General features: G+C 42.8%; 1 protein-coding gene across 1 annotated transcript in view; it reads right to left on the bottom strand.

Annotated features, from left to right (window-relative positions):
- The window catches only part of LOC132479594 (uncharacterized), a 76221-nt gene that overhangs the window by 56808 nt on the left and 1789 nt on the right, over positions 1-17624 (bottom strand). Inside the window, exons 3-6 of the mRNA XM_060083134.1 lie at positions 13708-13829; positions 8971-9016; positions 2184-2313; positions 1569-1664 (exon numbers count right to left, since the gene is read on the bottom strand). Coding sequence (XP_059939117.1) covers positions 1569-1664; positions 2184-2313; positions 8971-8985 — 241 coding nt within the window. The 5' untranslated portion in view covers positions 8986-9016; positions 13708-13829. The remainder of the gene's footprint in view (positions 1-1568; positions 1665-2183; positions 2314-8970; positions 9017-13707; positions 13830-17624) is intronic.

Raw genomic sequence — 17624 nt, 5'->3', positions numbered from 1 at the left:
AAGAGGCCGGTTGTGAGCATCATGTGGTCTCAGAACGGATGACTTCTTTAGGGAGTTACACCATTGAGAAGAGAATCAAGTTTGGAAAACAGAAAATGCAGTAGTCCCTTGGAAGGAAAAGGCTGGGCTACAGCCAGGGAAATAGAGGATACAGCGAACTTAGAAAGGAAGGCTGACTGGATACTATTTTTTGGCAGTTACTATATAAAATTCTTGAAAGAGGGAAAAGAAAAGCAGTTGATAGCCAGGTTACAATGGTTTCAGGAAGGTTGACGAACAGTTTCATGAGGCAAAATACACCTCAGAGGGCACCAGAGTGTGATGGTTAAGAATACTGGTTCTAGGGAGTTCCCTGGCAGTCCAGTGGTTAAGACTCTGCACTTCCACTGCAGGGGGAGTGGGTTCGATCCCTGGTCGGGGAACTAAGATCCCACATGCCGCACGGCATGGCCAAAAAATTACAAAAAAAGAATACTGGTTCTAGAGCCTGACCACCTGGGTTCAAATCCCCATTTGGTCCCTTACTTTGTTATATGTTCTTAGACAAGTTTCTTAACCTTTCTTTGATTGTTTGCTCATTTGTAAATGGGGGAATAAAGGCTGGTAATAAACACCTCACAGGTATTGTAAGGGTTGAATGAGTCGATATATGTAAAGAACTGAGAACAGACCTGGCACAAAGTGAGCACACACTGAGTGTTGGCCAGAAATTCTACTGCTATTGCTGCTACTGCTACAACCAGTGAAAGCTGGATGGTGGTAATCTCAAAGACATTATTTTGGGGAGAAGCATGAAATGACTTGAATGTTTTTGGGGTTTATATAATATTTAATTCAATCATGTGATTATAACACCAAGTACAAATGGCATAAAGAGATCCAGAAACAGATAGCACTGACTCTTCTTGCTAAACTCATGACTCTATTGGAGAAGCAGAAGTCCAGAGGCATTCTAAAGAGTAGGTTACCAACACTCAGAATACCAGGGGTTATTGTTGAGATATTTTACAGAGCTGATGGGAGAAGGGCAGTTATTCTGAAAATTAAATAGAAGTGGTTAAGACAGGCCAAACTCAGGCGTCTCCTTCACTACCCAACTGTCCCTGTTCATTTCCTGGAATTCACTGCTTCTTCCTCTGTGACTTAGGAAATTAAGGGACTCAGGGATAACTTAAGGGATTAAGGAAAGGATAGGAAGTGAGACTCTGAGTATGGCAGGCAGGTCTGGGGCATTTTACCCAAAAACTGTTAGAATAGAGAATAGGAAGGAATCAGCAAGAACAAGAGAATCACAGAAGCTTATTTGTAAGAATGCCTGAATGTGAAAGAGAAAGTGTACTGATGACCTCAAGAGAGAGACCAAGGATTCTGGAGAAAAGGAGATGGAGCAAGCACACAGGGAGGTGGGATGCACGGAGGCTGAAGGGTCACCAAGAAGGCTGAAGCTCTCAGAGAAATGTCTCCAGCGGTTTTCAAAGCTCTAAGGCTTTTAAAAGCTGGACCCTGAACAAAATCCCAAAGGTGCCAGCCTCCCTTAGTACATCTTTTGCTGGATTTATCATACTTACCCCGACAGTGGCAGCCCGAGCATGATGCCTCACAAATCCATGGTGCTTCTTCCTGCTCCAGCCTGAGGATCACATATGGTTTGGTGCCTTCATAACCTGTTCCAGGGAAATGATCCAGGCCTTGGACTGAGCTCCTTGGTCTTCTCAGGCAGCATTAAAGGCTACACAACAGACACTGTACTTGGGAGGAGACTGTACACACACTTTGTCCAGAACTCAAAAGGAACTAGTCATCCAGGACCACTGAAACTCAAGCCAAGCTCACTGAAGCATGCAGTATAAGGGTTAGGAATACACACTGTGCAGCCAGACTGCTGGGGTTCAAATCCCGCTCTGGCTCTGCTATGTACTGCATGGCTGACACTGGGCAAGTTACTTCACCTTCTTTGCCTCAGTTCCCAAATGTGTAAAATAGTGGTACTAACAGTACCCACCTCGTAAGGCTCTTATGAGGATGACATGAGTTAATAGTTTAAAAGTGGCTAAAACAGTGTCTGAGACATAGAAATATTTGGTACTTCAGAGGTTCTAGGTACTTCAGTTACTTTGAGCACCTGAAAAAGGAAAGGTGGTCATTCAAGCCTAATCTAGATTGTGTGGCAGAGCTGTTCTTACCCACTGAGACGAGGTTGCTGTAGGTCTCCAGCATCACATCCCGGTATAGGGCCCTCTGAGCAGGATTCAGCCTGTGCCACTCCTCTTGAGTGAAGCCCACTACCACATCCTTGAACGACACAGGTCTCTGCTGAAGATGAAAGGACATTGAGTCATGTGGGGAAAGTGTAGGCAGAGGTGGATGGTTCTGAATTTTTATAATGTTCATAGGTCAGAGCTTATTATGATCATTTATCTAGGATGCCTTTTATATTCCTGGCTTTGGACCATATATGATGGGATTGGAAGCCACTGTCATTTATATTTGGGTCAACACATATTGACTGAAGACTGTGTCGGACCCAGTCCTGGTTGCTGGGGACACAGTCATGGGTGGCACCTGACCTCAAGGAGCTCACAGCCTGGCAGGGAGAGCAATATGTAAGGCCCTCAGGGTGAAAGGGTAAGAGCTGTGACAGTAGGACATCCGGGCTACGGCATGCAGAGAAGTGAATGGTCCACTAAAGTTATCAGGGTCTAGTTAGGCTTCAGAGCTAAGGGATATGAATCTTCTCTGCAGAGATGGAAAAACTGCCTGCCTTGCAGAGGGAGCAGCATGAACAAAGGCACGGGGGCCAAACAGTGATCTTAAGGATGGCAAGTCACTCAGTTACAGGAGAGAGTACAGAGGCCTGTGAGTGATGAAATGATGGACTTTAAGACAATGAGAAATCTATCAAGGGAGTGGGGTGTGTAGAAAGCACATTCTAGAAGGCAGGTGGTGAGTTTCTTACATTCCGTGTCAAGCTGTACAATGGTAACTCTAAGCAGACCGTGAAAAGTTAAGGAGGGACATTGTTCCCTAGAGTAATCACTAAACTCAGTGCAAAGAGGTGTACTGAAGTAAATAAAATTCTAAAAAATATTCAGTTAATCCGCACAAAAACACACACACATGAGAAAAGAAACAAAGCAAAAGCAGATGGGACAAATAGAAAACTAAATGCTAAAAAGATATAGATCCAATCCTACCAATAATTAAACTATATTAAATTATAAGGTTATTTAATACATGATTAAACACTCCAAAAAGGCAGAGATTGTTAGACTGGATAAAAAAGTAATACTGCCGGGCTTCCCTGGTGGCGCAGTGGTTGAGAGTCCGCCTGCCGATGCAGGGGATGCGGGTTTGTGCCCCGGTCCCGGAGGATCCCACATGCTGCAGAGCAGCTGGGCCCGTGAACCATGGCCGCTGAGCCTGCGCGTCCGGAGCCTGTGCTCCGCAATGGGAGAGGCCACGGCAGTGAGAGGCCCGCGTACCGCAAAAAAAAAAAAAAAAAGTAATACTGCCTACAAGAGATACAGAACTCACAGATAGTTTGAAAGTGAATGGATGGAAAGAGGAGTGTGGTGGGTGACCTGAAGTGAGAAGAAAGGAAAGACTCTGTACTAACCTAGGTGGAAGATGATGCTCACAAGTAAGACGGAAACAGTGAGATAGAGAAGGACCAATGTAAAGAAGAGAAGAACCTGTACCTTAACTGGTTGTGGGGTGTGAAGAAGGTGTAAGGGTAACACCCTTACCTTTGTGGTATCTCAAAGGCAACTGGGTGACACTGGTCACCAATCTCAATTGCAGCTGAGAAAAACTGCAAAAGCAAAGAGGACGTGGTGTGTTGGGGGACACAAAGGGGGAGACACTCGGCAGGCAGCAGGATGGACATGAGTCACGTCAGGAACAAGAACAGGAACGGAGCTAAAGCTGTGTGAGCCATCAGCACAGAAGTGGTAGCTAAAGTAGTCACACAGTGTGGTCTCTCTCAGCAAGGAGACAGGATGAGCAGAGTACTCAGGCCAGAGCCCCAAGGGACACTAAAACACAAGAGGCCAATGGCAGAGGGGTCCAGCTGGAGACCCAGAGGAGGAAGTTTGGAAAGGAGGCTCCACAGCCTGGCAAGCCTCAGATTACACTGTCCGGGCAGTCAGTCCTCTGGTTTAGGGCACAGAGAACATATTCTCCAAAGAGCCCAGTGCCCCGGAACCAGATAGCTGCTGAAAGACCCACAGGTACTAACCTAAGAAGGCATCTGTGATATTGTGATATATTAAGAAATATAGGGCTTCCCTGGTGGCACAGTAGTTAAGAATCCGCCTGCCAATGCAGGGGACACAGGTTTGAGCCCTGGTCTGGGAAGATCCCACATGCCACGGAGCAACTAAGCCCGTGCACCACAACTACTGTGCCTGTGCTCTTAGAGCCCATGAGCCACAACTACTGAGCCTACGTGGCGCAACTACTGAAGCCCCCCACGCTCTAGAGCCCATGCTCTGCAAGAGAAGCCACCACAATGAGAAGACTGTGCACCGCAACGAAGAGTAGCCCCTGCTTGCCGCCACTAGAGAAAAGCCCGTGTGCAGCAATGAAGACCCAACTCAGACAAAAATAATAAATAAATTTAAAAAAGAAATATATATATATATTTGATCTTCTTGCCTGATTCCTGGCACAGAGCTTCTTAAATCTTTGTAACTTCCAGAGCGACAGAAGTAATAATAGGAGTGTCTTTTATTAGTAGTAACAAGCCCCTGTCAATCATCTCAGGGTTTATATTAATGATGTAACTCTTTGAGGATGGGGGCTGGTTGCCAGAGGAACCACCCAGGTATTAGATGGTTAGAACCTGTAGCCATACACCCCCCAGTCTCTGGGGAGGGGAGAGGGATTTGAGATTGAGCTAATCGCCAAAGGCCAATAATTTAATCAATTATGCCTAAATAATGGAATCTCCATAAAAACCCTGGAGAGCTTCCAGGTTCGTGAACACAGCCAGGAGGGTGTGCACCCCAAACTCCAAGGGGACAGAAGCTCCTGTGTTCAGGACCCTTCTGTACCTTGCCCTACATACCTCTTTATCTGGTTGTTCATTTGTATCCTCTATAATAAACCCGTAATAGTAAGTAAAGTGTTTCCCTGAGTTCTGTGAGTTATAGCAAATTATCAAAACTGAGGAGGGGGTCATGGGAACCCCCAATTTATAGCTGGCTACTCACAAGTTCAGGTGACCACCTGGGATATCAAATAGGCATCTGAAGTGGGAGGCAGTCTTGTAAGACTGACCCCCTAACTTGTAGGGTCTGCATAGATTTGAAGAATTGTTTGGTGTGGGAAAAAAACTTCTACTCCTGTGAGTAAACAGTTTTTTCTTTAGTACCTAAGATATTATCTTCAAGTGACTGTATAGTAGAGAATTTAACCTTGCCCAAGGGGAGGTCTGACCTTTGCCCTCAGTTCCTAGAAGTTAATCTCTAAGCCCCTGTAACATCCTCCTAGTTAAGAGTGTCTCTGGGGGCCTTGGGCCACACCAGATAGTCTAACAACATGATTTCTGGGGGAAGCTCTGGCTCACAGACATCAATCAGCTCAACCTCCAGAGGGGCTGGAAACTGAAGTCAGCAGTCAGTCATGTCTACTTTACCAACCCCCAAAGAAAACTCTGGACACCAAGGCTTAGGTGAGCTTCCCTGGTTGGCAATACTCTGTATTGTCACACATGGTTGCTGAGAGAATTTTGCACTGTCCACACTCACTGGGAGAGGACACATGGAAGTCCTGTGTGTGGAACTCTCCTGGACTCTGCCCCAAGTGTCTCTTTTCTCGGCTGATTTTAATCTGTATACGTCTGCTGTAATGAACCCTAACTGTGAATATAACATTCTGTGAGTTTTCCTAGGGAATTATCAAACCTGAGGGTGGTCTTGGGAACCTCCAAACTTACAGTTGCTGTCAGAAGTGAGGGTGGTTTTGTGGACTGCCGTCCACTGCTTTACAGTCACTGACAGACGCAAGAGGCAATGGAGCAGATCAGTTAAAAGCATGACTTTTAACTGGGGCAGGACTGCTCGAGTTCAAATACAGGCTCAGCCACTAAATGAGCGACCCTGGGAAAGCTCTTTAACCTCTCTGTGCCTCAGTTTTCTCATCTGTTAAATGGAGATAATAATAGTTATTATATTATGAGGTTTAAATGAGTTAACATGTGTAAAGCCTTTATAAACTGTGCTTGGCATATGATAGCACGATATAAAAGTACCTATTTTAAGTAGAAAAAGATTGTAAATCATTATTTAAAAATCTGTTAAGAAAGGGAAAACAATTCTAAAGGATAGAAAAAAAGGTGTGGGGGGCACCCAGGACCTGTGCCTGGGGGTCAGTGGGGTGGAGAGCCCTAGTGCACTGCACAGTGCCAGTGGCACTGGCCCACTACCTCTGGGAGTAGCCGGAGGGAAGAAGCATTGATAGGGCCCCACAGAGGTGAAAGGGCTGAGAGCAGCCACTCTCCACTCTCAGAAGGCTGTAGGTTTCCTTGAAGAATGCTGGGTCCTACGGTGGTGAGACAGGAAGGGGGCAGGGCACAACCTTTAAAAGAATGACAGCCATTGAGGACACAACATAAACTGGCTAGAACCACCCAGGTCCAAGATGGTGGATGACTGACTTCTACTAGACCTTGAGCCTCAGTATACCTCAGTGTATGCTTATTGTAATACATCAGCAAGCTAAATGACACACCCATAGGTGCCATAACAGTTCCAAGGTGGACCATAAAAGGCCAAAAAGTGGGTGGTGGCCCAATTCCTGGTAATCTCTGCCCCTTCCCTAAAATAGTTGGAAAAATCCTCCCACTTACTAGCCTATGAGATTACCCCCCCCCCATAAAAACAGACAGCCCCCGTACATACCCTGGCGCTTCTCGCCTTCTGAGATGGCCCACACTCTGTCTGCGGAGTGTGTTTCTCCCATGGCCTCTCACCTTCTGAGACGGCCCGCACTCTGTGGAGTGTGTATCTCCCTGAATAAACCTCCTTTCACTTTACTGTGGCTTGCTCTTGAATTCTTTCCTGCGCGAAGCCAAGAACCCACACTTGGCGGCCGTCCCAGGGACTCACCTGAGACCTAGGATGTGACCACCCTCTCGCACCCCACTCTTTTTCCTGCAACAGTAGCACGGGAGTAGTGGCCCAGGCAGATGGATCTGCAGGCAGGACCAAAACCAGGGTGGAGGCCATGGAAGCTGGCATGTGAGACCCTAAGACCTACACAAAGGAGGTACCAACTAGACTCCCTCTCTGATGCCAGAACAACATACTGTGGTAGTGCGTGAGCAGCAGTCAGGCTTCATCACAGAGCACAGGACCTGGCTCAGTGACAGGTTCTGGGCACTATTTCCCAAAAAGAGCTAACTGGAATGGAATGGGATGGGATGGGGTGGAGTGGGATAGGATAGGATGAAACAGAATGGGAGGGAATAGAGCAGAGCAAAGCAGAAAAGACATAATCCTGCACCTAAAAGGCCATGCCATTTTCACCAAACACAAGGATGAAGAAGAGAGAGATGGAAGAAACACTGAGGCTGTAAAATCAGTAAGACTTGGTGACTGAGTGTAAGAGGTGGAAGGTGGGGAGAAGTCAAGGGAAAATCGCAGGGTCTTGGCTTGCCTGGTGGGATGGTACCATCTCCTGAGATGAGAAACAGGGAAGAGGAGACAGAAATCAAGAGTTCAACTTTGTACACATTAAATCTGAAGTGCTCTGGGGCAGCCAGGTGCAGATGTTGGGCAAAGGGGTCTGAAGCTCTCAGAGGAGGCCTCAGCTTAGGTATGGATGTGGGAGTCACTTACAGATGCACCAGCATCAACCTAAGCGTGGATGAAACCACCCCCAGAGGCCCCAGAGAAGGTTCAAACCGACAGGAACATCAATGTCTAAGACACTTCTTAAAAAAGAAGTGCCCAGAAAAGCTAGTTTTCTCTTGGAAATAACAATACACTTCTTCCTTATGGCCAGTGCAAGTCATGGGCTGTGTTTGCCTTTTTGCTGGGCTACCAGAAAGTCCACAGTTGACTCTCACTAGACTCTCCTCTTGTACATCTGTATTCCAACAAAGAATGTTCCTTGCATCATTGCTTAAAATATCAAATTTGGAAACTACTGGAATGTCCATAATATGGGGGATGGGTTAAGTATTCCATGCATATGATGGAGCATTATGTACGTTATTTTTAAAAAAAGGCATGGTTCTTAGTATTAATATGGTATAATCTCTAGGATATTTTAATTGGGAAAAAAGGGTAGTGTAGTAGTATGTATAATAAGTATCTGGCCATTGTGTCTATGTGTATAGAGAGGCTGTGGTATTCCACCCAAATCTCCCTGCAGTACAGAGGTACTTCTCCCAGCTGCTAGGAGATGGCTGGCTGTTGCCGGCGTGAAACCTTTAGAGAATTTCCCTTGGCCAAAGGGAGCGACCCCACCCAAGGCTATGTCCCCTCCCTGGGGCAGCCTACAACCAATGACTGGTTGATTTCAGAATACAAAGGCCTCCTTGCCTCCATTCAGGACAACATTGAGGACCATCCCAGCTCCAGAGCATCTTATAAGATCAGCTGATGCCTCTGTTCAACAACTCCCTCTGCCCACCTTGCTTCCTTTACTGACTTACAGGTGTTCCAAGAGCCTCCCTAGTAAACCTTCTGTGTGCAAATTTCCATCCCCAAGTTTGTTTTCCTGAGAACCCAGCCTATGACAAAGCGTATGTGGTTGAAATGCATATATTTTTTTCTAGAACAGTTTTCCCAAGAAGGGAAAGTAGGCTCATTTTGTTTGTTTTTTGGCCACGCCGTGCGGCATGTGGGATCTTAGTTCCCCGACCAGGGATCGAACCCGCACCCCCTGCATTGGAAGCACAGAGTCTTAACCACTGGACCGCCAAGGAAGTCCCGAAAGTAGACTCGTAAATGTCACACTTACCTGGTACTCGATCATTTTCTGTTGTTCTTGGAAAAAGATCTGCGGCCTGTGAAGATAGAGATGGGGGGGTGGGGAGGAGGATGGAGAAAGAGAACAGAGCTGTGAGGGACGAGGCTTGTTTTAGAACTTGCAAATTCCCTGTAAATCTTGGACAAAAACCCATGCTTTAGATCACTGGGGTAGAAGAAAAAAATGTTGCCATTCAATTCAGAATGTGGATGCACAGAAGAGACTTACCAGGAAACGAAAGTTGCTACCAAGTAAGAACTGAAAGTTATTAAAAAACAAAATCCTTAAAACTTAAATAACTGGCTCCAAGTATATTCTGGAAAAGGGGCTTCTATATCTGTAATGAAAATATTACAAAAAAAACTCAAAGTAAAATAACTGTGTAACATTAATAAAACTAATGGTTACTTAAAGTATGGTACAAATAATTACTGAAAGGCTAAACCTTGTTATTCACCAGCAGTTTATTAAGTATTGTCATTAAAAAATAATTTTTTTTTCAGCCGCATTGTGCAGCTTGCCGGATCTTAGTTCTCTGACCAGGGATTGAACCTGGGCCACTGCAGTGAAAGTGCTGAGTCCTAACCACTGGACCCCAGGGAATTTCCTAAAAAATAATTTTTAACAGATGAGAACAAACATCCACCATAGTAGGAAATATGGAACTAAATTTATACCAAACATTGATTAAGAATGTTTTAAGTTTTTCACTCACAGTAGTGAGAAACCTTATAAATAGGTCTGAATATACTTTGCCAATAATCTACAGCCTGGAATTGAAATTCTACATCCAGAAGCAACAAGAGCTCTCACACATGAGTGAGGGGATTGTAATTTGGTTCAACCATTTTGGAAGACCATTTGGCCATATCTACTAAAGCTGAACATTGTTCCATTCCTGGATATATACTAGAGAAATACTAGAGAAATACATGCATATTGTTCAACTAAGACTTGTATTTAATGTAAGAATGTTCATAGCAGCTTTGATCATAGTGAGTCAAAACTAGAAACTGCCCAGGAGAACTAGATAAATTGTGATGCACCCATACAATGAAATACTATTCAATAATAAAAAGGAATGAACTGCTGACATCCATGCAACAACATGGATAAATCTCACAGACATTATGCCAAATGAAAGATGTCAAACATAGGAGAGAATATACTGTATAATTCCATTTCTAGAAAGTTCCAGAATGGGTAAAACGAATAATATGGAGACAGAGTCAGAATGGGGGAAGGGAATGAGTCACTGAGATGGGGCAGAAAGGAGCCTTCTAAGGTAGGTCAGCAAACTTTTCATTTAAAGGACCAGACAGTAAATATTTTAGGCTTTGGGGGGTCATATGGAGTTTTCCACAAGTACTCAATTCTGCTGTTGTAGCACGAAAGCAGCCATAGACAATAATATATAAATGAATGAGTGTGTCTGTATTCCAATAAAACTAATTACAAATGCAGATGGCAGGCCATATTTGGCTAGCGGGCTAGAGTTTGCCAACCCCAGCTCTAAGGTGATGGAAATGTTGATCTAAGTGGTGGTTAAATTAGTGTGTATATGTATTTAAAAAATTCATCAAGTTGTATATTTATGATTTGTACATTTTGCTCTATGTATTTTATATCTCAGTAAAAGAGAAAAGGAAAAGAAAGGCAAAAAGCAAAAGGCAAGGCTCAGACGAAATAAGTCTTACATCCACCAGAACTGATTCATGCCTTTGAGGGCAGGAAAACCATCCCACCATTGTGGGGCTACAAGAGTTTGTCTCCTGATTGGCATTCTTGAGTTGTGGCCCTGATAGCTGACAACTCCAACTTTGTCAACCCCAGAGCTGACTCCCCACAGATCCAGGCTTTGCCCACTGAGAAAAAGTCTGGGAGGACAACCTTTAAAACAGAGCAACCAGTATCTCTCCTTTGCAAAAAGAAGAGACTATAATTTTCCTACAGGACAGAGCAGAGCTTTTCCTGAGTATAGTGACATTCACACCATTTGACTATCCTGATGTGCTCTCCTGTAAAAACAGGTGTAGCAAATTACTGTCCTGAGGTTTCTTTACATAATCATAAATAATCCCTCCAACACTAATCAGTGACTGCCCTATTCTTACAGTTGGTCAATTCTGAGATCAAAGAAAATTAACCAGAGGAGACTGAGAAGAACTGGCCACGGCTGGGAGAATAGACTTTATTTAATTTTATAATTTTACGTGTCAAGTAAGCCTGAGAATTTAAAAATGATTTATTCCAAATGTCACATAAAAGGACTTCAGTGTCCCTAAATATTAAGCTTGCCCACATGGTGAGCTTAGCACTGAAGGTGAAATTCCTATAATATTATCATCCTCGAACTGAGATAATACTCGTCCTAATTGGACAAGTGGAGGTAAATTTTCTTGGTAAAATTGCCTAGGCATGCCAAATGTTAATAATACAGAGGGTTCATTGGGTCAAACTACCTCAGGATGAAGACTGAGGTCTCAAGGTCACCTAAGGTCCAGACCTACTAAATTATTCAAAAGCTAGGAAGAATTTTATACAATATCTTAATAATGTTGGTAAAAATTGTTGTTTCCTTTACTTATATATTCCAATAGTGTTGATGAGGAACTGTTCAAGTTGTTACTAAGAAAAAATAAAGATTCTCTGAGAGGAGGAAATTCTAGAAGCCCTTCTGAACCTGTGAAAGAATGTGAATAAAATTATGAGTTTCTCCTTTTAAGGAAAGTGAACAGCTTCCAATTAGTTTAGTGATTGGTAGAAGACACCAGTTTTAAGGGAAATAATTGTTTCCAAATGAATACATTTTCCTTGCTTTGTTTTACAGAAGTTCTTTCTCATGAAGTACTGACATATCATCTTTTGAAAAAGAGAATAATTCTAAAGTGCAGGAAATATTCTCTATCATGATCTGGGTGGTGGGTACATGAGGGTACATATATGGAAAAATTCCTAACACTACAGTGCTAAGTGAGTTAATGTTTTACTTTTCTCTTAATGGACAAAAAATATTATTTATTTAATGGACAATAAATATCCATTAAATGCACTGAAATACTGTACAGGTCATAAAGCATAAGTCATAAAGCATGGTTAGTGTGAAAGTGGCATTTAACTATCGTATCAGCAGCGGAAGAGACTGAGCAATGAGCTTACTGTGTCTTAAAAAATGCTTTTTCTTTACTGAGGTATAATTTACACATAATAAATGAACCTATTCTAACTGTACAGTTCGATACGTTTTGACAAATTATTCACTCATGTAATCACCACACAATCAGGATATGGAACATTTCCATCACCCAGAAAGCTCCCTTATGTGTCTTTTGTTGAGGAACATCCCGTTCACAAGATATAACAAATTTGTCTCAATGGTATTAAGATGAACTATTTAGATTCCTGTCTCTTCTACAGAAGAAATAAAAAGTGATTTTCTTGAATGTTAAATACAGATACTTCTTTGCTTAAATAATATATTAATCAAGTTATACCTGTAAGTCAAAAAAGCAGTTAAAAAGCAAGGTATGATCTACTTGTTTCAATTTCATTTATATGAAGTTCAGAAACAGGCAACCCTGACCTAAGTGATGGCTTTGGGCAGGCACTGCTTGGGAGAAGTGGGGAAGCCTTTGAGGAGCTGGAAATATTCTCTATCGTGATCTGGGTGGTGGGTACATGAGGGTGCATATATGGAAAAATTCATAAAGCTACACGCTATTCTCTATGTAAGTTACATCTCAAGTTTTAAAAAACATAAAAAACCACAATCCCGTTATTTAAGAAATATATATGTAGAAAAACTTCTGGTATGAAATACAATAAAATATTATTAGTGGCTCGATTTGGGTGGCAGATGTTTCTTACTCTAATCTGTAACTGTTAACACATATGCATTTCATTGTTTACATATTTCATTCATTTTCCCACTGCCTTTTTTCATTATGAGGGAAGTCACAGGAGGGTTTGAAAAGGGGTTGGGGTTCTCTGAGAGAACTGAACTGTCCATTAGGAATTGAGCTGGCAGGAAAGGCCTGGGGCAGTTAATCCAGCTTTGGGCCACTACACTGCCTCCCTCACCTTCCTGGACTTGGCTACTCAGCCTCAGCCTGGTCTCCATGACTATGCAGCTAAGAGTCCAGACAGGGCCAGAAAAAATAAGGGAGTGGGTTGGCCACACACCATACTACAAGATGGCAGAATGCACTGGGCTGGACCAATGTCCCCTTCCCCTGAGAGAACATGCCTGTCACATGAGAGAACATGGCCTTCCCTGCCTCCCCTTTCACTTCTGTCTGTCTCTCTGAATCTTGGCGCCAACCCTTCTCCCACCATGTAGCCATGGAGGGTCCCTGGAAGGAGGGACAACAGTTTGAGTCTTGCTAAACTTCTGGCTCAGGGATGATGCTATTTCCTGTTACGTAGGAACCTTTGCTCTGGCAAGAGGTCTGGACCCTAGGTGACTCCTTCAGAAGGGGATTTTTGTCCCAAATTCCCATCTCCTGGACCAGAGGGTCTTTTACCTGGTCTGCTAGGCTCTCACAGCTGTATTTCTCCACAGTAACTCATCCTCTGGGACTTCCCTGGGGTTCCAGTGGTTAAGACTCCATACTTCCAATTCAGGGGGCGAGGGTTTGATCCCTGGTTGGGGAACTAAGATCCCGCATGTCTGTGGCGTGGCAAATAATAAATAAATAAATAAATAATTTTTAAAAACCGGTAACTCACCCTCAGCTGCAGTTGCTGACAGGGCCTTCTGTAGACGTGTCTGAGGTCCTGTGGGCCCCAAGGAGAGCCCTGCTGTCCAGCAAGGTGTTGGGACCCAAAGGTGTACAGGGCACTCAGGAAACCTGAAGATAAGCAGACCCCATGGTGAGAGTCATCGAACAGTCCCTCCCCAAATACTCTCTGAGGCCTAAGGGAAGAAGCCTGCAGAACACTGGGCAGTAGACATATCTGAATGATGGCTGTGCTCCGGGTTTGGGGCAGGGGGAACTTCTGGAAAGACCTTGAGCCTGAGAGTTACTCAGACAGAAGTCTGAAGCCAGTGATTCCTTTAACTGACTGAAGGGATCTAGTCCAGACAATTCACTTCACTGGGCCTCATTTTCCTCATCTGTGAAAACAGGAATGATAAACAATAATTTTTAAAAGCCCATCCTTAGGGGCTTTCCAAAAGTTACCTCCATTAACAAAACCCATGGGAGTTCCCTGGTGGCCTAGTGGTTAGGATTCTGGGCTTTCACAGCTGAGGGCCTGGATTCAATCCCTGGTCAGGGAACGGAGGAAAAAAACAAAACAAAACCCAGGAGTTTCTAGATTTTTTGATGATGGCCATTCTGACCGGTGTGAGATGATATCTCATTGTAGATTTGCATTTCTCTAATGATTAATGAAGTTGAGCATTCTTTCATGTGTTTGTTGGCAATCTGTATATCTTCTTTGAAGAAATGTCTATTTAGGTCTTCTGCCCATTTTTGGATTGGGTTATTTGTTTTTTTGTTATTGAGCTGCATGAGCTGCTTGTAAATCTTGGAGATTAATCCTTTGTCAGTGGCTTCATTTGCAAATATTTTCTCCCATTCCGAGGGCTGTCTTTTGGTCTTGTTTATGGTTTCCTTTGCTGTGCAGAAGCTGTTAAGTTTCATTAGGTCCCATTTGTTTATTTTTGGTTTTATTTCCATTTTTCTAGGAGGTGGATCAAAAAGGACCTTGCTGTGGTTTATGTCATAGAGGGTTCTGCCTATGTTTTCCTCTAAGAGTTTGACACTGTCTGGCCTTACATTTAGGTCTTTAATCCATTTTGAGTTTATATTTGTGTATGGTGTTAGGGAGTGTTCTAATTTCATACTTTTACATGTATCTGTACAGTTTTCCCAGCACCACTTATTGAAGAGGCTGTCTTTTCTCCACTGTATATTCTTGCCTCCTTTATCAAAAAATCTAGAAACAATAAATGCTGGAGAGGGTGTGGAGAAAAGGGAACGCTCTTGCACTGTTGGTGGGAATGTAAATTGATACAGCCACTATGGAGAACAGTATGGAGGTTCCTTAAAAAACTACAAATAGAACTACCATATGACCCAGCAATCCCACTACTGGACATACACCCCGAGAAAACCATAATTCAAAAAGAGACATGTACCACAATGTTCACTGCAGCACTATTTACAATAGCCAGGACACGGAAGCAACCTAAGTGTCCATCAACAGATGACTGGATAAAGACGATGTGGCACATATATACAATGGAATATTACTCAGCCATAAAAAGGAATGAAATTGAGTTATTTGGAGTGAGGTGGATGGACCTAGAATCTGTCATACAGAGTGAAGTAAGTCAGAAAGAGAGAAACAAATACCGTATGCTAACGCATATATACGGAATTTAAAAAAGCGGGACTGATGAACCTAGTGGCAGGGCAGGAATAAAGACACAGACGTAGAGAACAGACTTGAGGGCATGGAGGGGGAAGGGGAAGCTGGGATGAAGTAGGAGAGTAGCATTGATATATATACACAATCAAATGTAAGATAGCTAGCTAGTGGGAAGCTGCTGCATAGCACAGGGAGTGCTCAGTGCTTTGTGACCACCTAGAGGGGTGGGATAGGGAGGGTGGGAGGGAGGCTTGAGAGGGAGGGGATATGGGGATATATGTATACATATACCTGATTCACTTTGTTGTACAGCAGAAACTAACAACATTGTAAAGCATTTATACTCCAATAAAGATGTGAAAAAAAATTTTTTAAATAATAATAGTGTTTCAATGTTAACTTTCCTGCTTTTGATAATTATATTGTGGTCACATAAGAAAATGTTCTTGTACTCAGGAAGTTCACATTAGGGGTAAAAAGGGCTATCATGTCTACAACTTACTGTCAAATGGAGGCAGGCAACCACATGGAGGCTTTTTTTTTTTTTTTTTTGGCCATGCCCCGCTGCTTGCAGTATCTTAGTTTCCTGACCAGGGATCAAACCCAGGCCACGGCGTGAAAGTGCCGAGTCCTATCCACTGGACCACCAGGGAATTCCCTGCAGGCTCTTTTTCAAGCTGCCTTATTCAGTCTCTGCAGCCAATGGTCAGTCTCCAAAGGCTAAGAGATTTTGACCAGGGGGCTCTGAGGTCCCCCTCCAAATTACCTACATAGAAGAATCAGCCTTCACCTGTTAACTTCATTAACAGGATCCTGACTCCAAATTCACCCCAAACTGCAGTGTTCACTTAAATGTTTATGTTTTTGGATTCCAGAGGGTATAACAGAAAACAGGCAATCTCAAATGGCCAAGCCAGGGCTATAGAACAGAATTTTGTCCTGGTGTGTGTCTGGTTTCAGAATTTCAGACAAAACTTCCACATTGTATGAATGTTTTGGCTTCAGGTTATTTCTATGATTCCATTTAAGTCAAGTTCAAAAACAGGCAAAATTAATCCATTGAAATAGACCCGGGGCGGCAGTGGGTACTGACTAATAAGAAAGGCTTCGGCATGCTAGAAATGATGTATATTGTGATCTACGTTGTGTTTACACAGTTCTCTGCAATGTAATAATTCACTGAGCTGTAGCCTTAACATAAGAACACTTGACTGTCTGTGTATCTGTGTCCAGATCTGGAAACGATCTGGAAAAAATGTTTCTTGCATAAATAAAATGAAACAATCTATATTCAAACTTAAAAATTTTTTTCACATAGAGCCACATACTGCCACCCCATCAGGTATAGATATTCCATTTAATTAGAGTTCAAGAACAGACAAAATTTATCTGTAATGTTAGAATTGGGAGAATGGTTCCCCATGGCAGGGTAGTAACTGGGAGGGGGTATCGTGAGAATTTCAGGGTGCTAGAACGTTGTTTTCTGATCTGAACACCTAGGGGTGTTCTCTTTGTGACAATTAGTTGAGCTATATGTATATTTTTCTATGCATTTTATATCTCAATAAAAGATTTATGTTAAAAACTTAAAAAAGAAAAAGTATTTGCTCCCAAACCTGGCATTGAGCACAGTGTAGGTGATGAAGGAAAAGAGCTACAAGAAAAAGAAAATGCCCTAACTCCTTACCCTTGCATATGTGTTCTGTATCTTTGATTCTGTGCAGGTAAAAATCAGAGACTGTCTTGTCTAAAAATGAAAGCTGGACATGTATGGCTTCTGAAAGATGTTACCTGCCTTACCTCTCAACTTCCTTTGCTCCTTAAGGTGATATACTCATTGTGTTTTGTCTAAAGACTACATAAGGATTGAACGTAATATTTATAAAAACAATTAAAATACTGTTTCAGCATTTCACCCTTTTATTAAGCTAATGGTCAAAATCTTATTTGCATTTCATTTGTAATTTTGTCTCAGTCCATCTTAATCACCATTAGTTTGACTTTAATTTCAGTGAAGAACAGTTTCTAAAAGTAGCTTTAACTTTTGTTTTTGCGGTTGTTATTGTGGTTTTACGTTTATTGAATTGTTCTACCAGGATTTTATATGGCACAGATTCATGTAGGTCAAACATACCATGCCTAAAAAACACAGAACGAAGCAAAAAAATTCTTAGAAACACAGTAACTTCTAGATCCAGTTTCTTTTCCTTCCATAATTCATCTTTTTTCCCCAGCCTTATAGAGATATAATTGACATATAACACTGT

Source organism: Mesoplodon densirostris, chromosome 19, assembly GCF_025265405.1.
Source record: "Mesoplodon densirostris isolate mMesDen1 chromosome 19, mMesDen1 primary haplotype, whole genome shotgun sequence".
NCBI classification, from domain to species: Eukaryota; Metazoa; Chordata; class Mammalia; order Artiodactyla; family Ziphiidae; genus Mesoplodon; species Mesoplodon densirostris.
The sequence above is the reverse complement of the archived record's forward strand: the minus strand, read 5'-3'. Positions and strand labels throughout refer to the sequence as shown.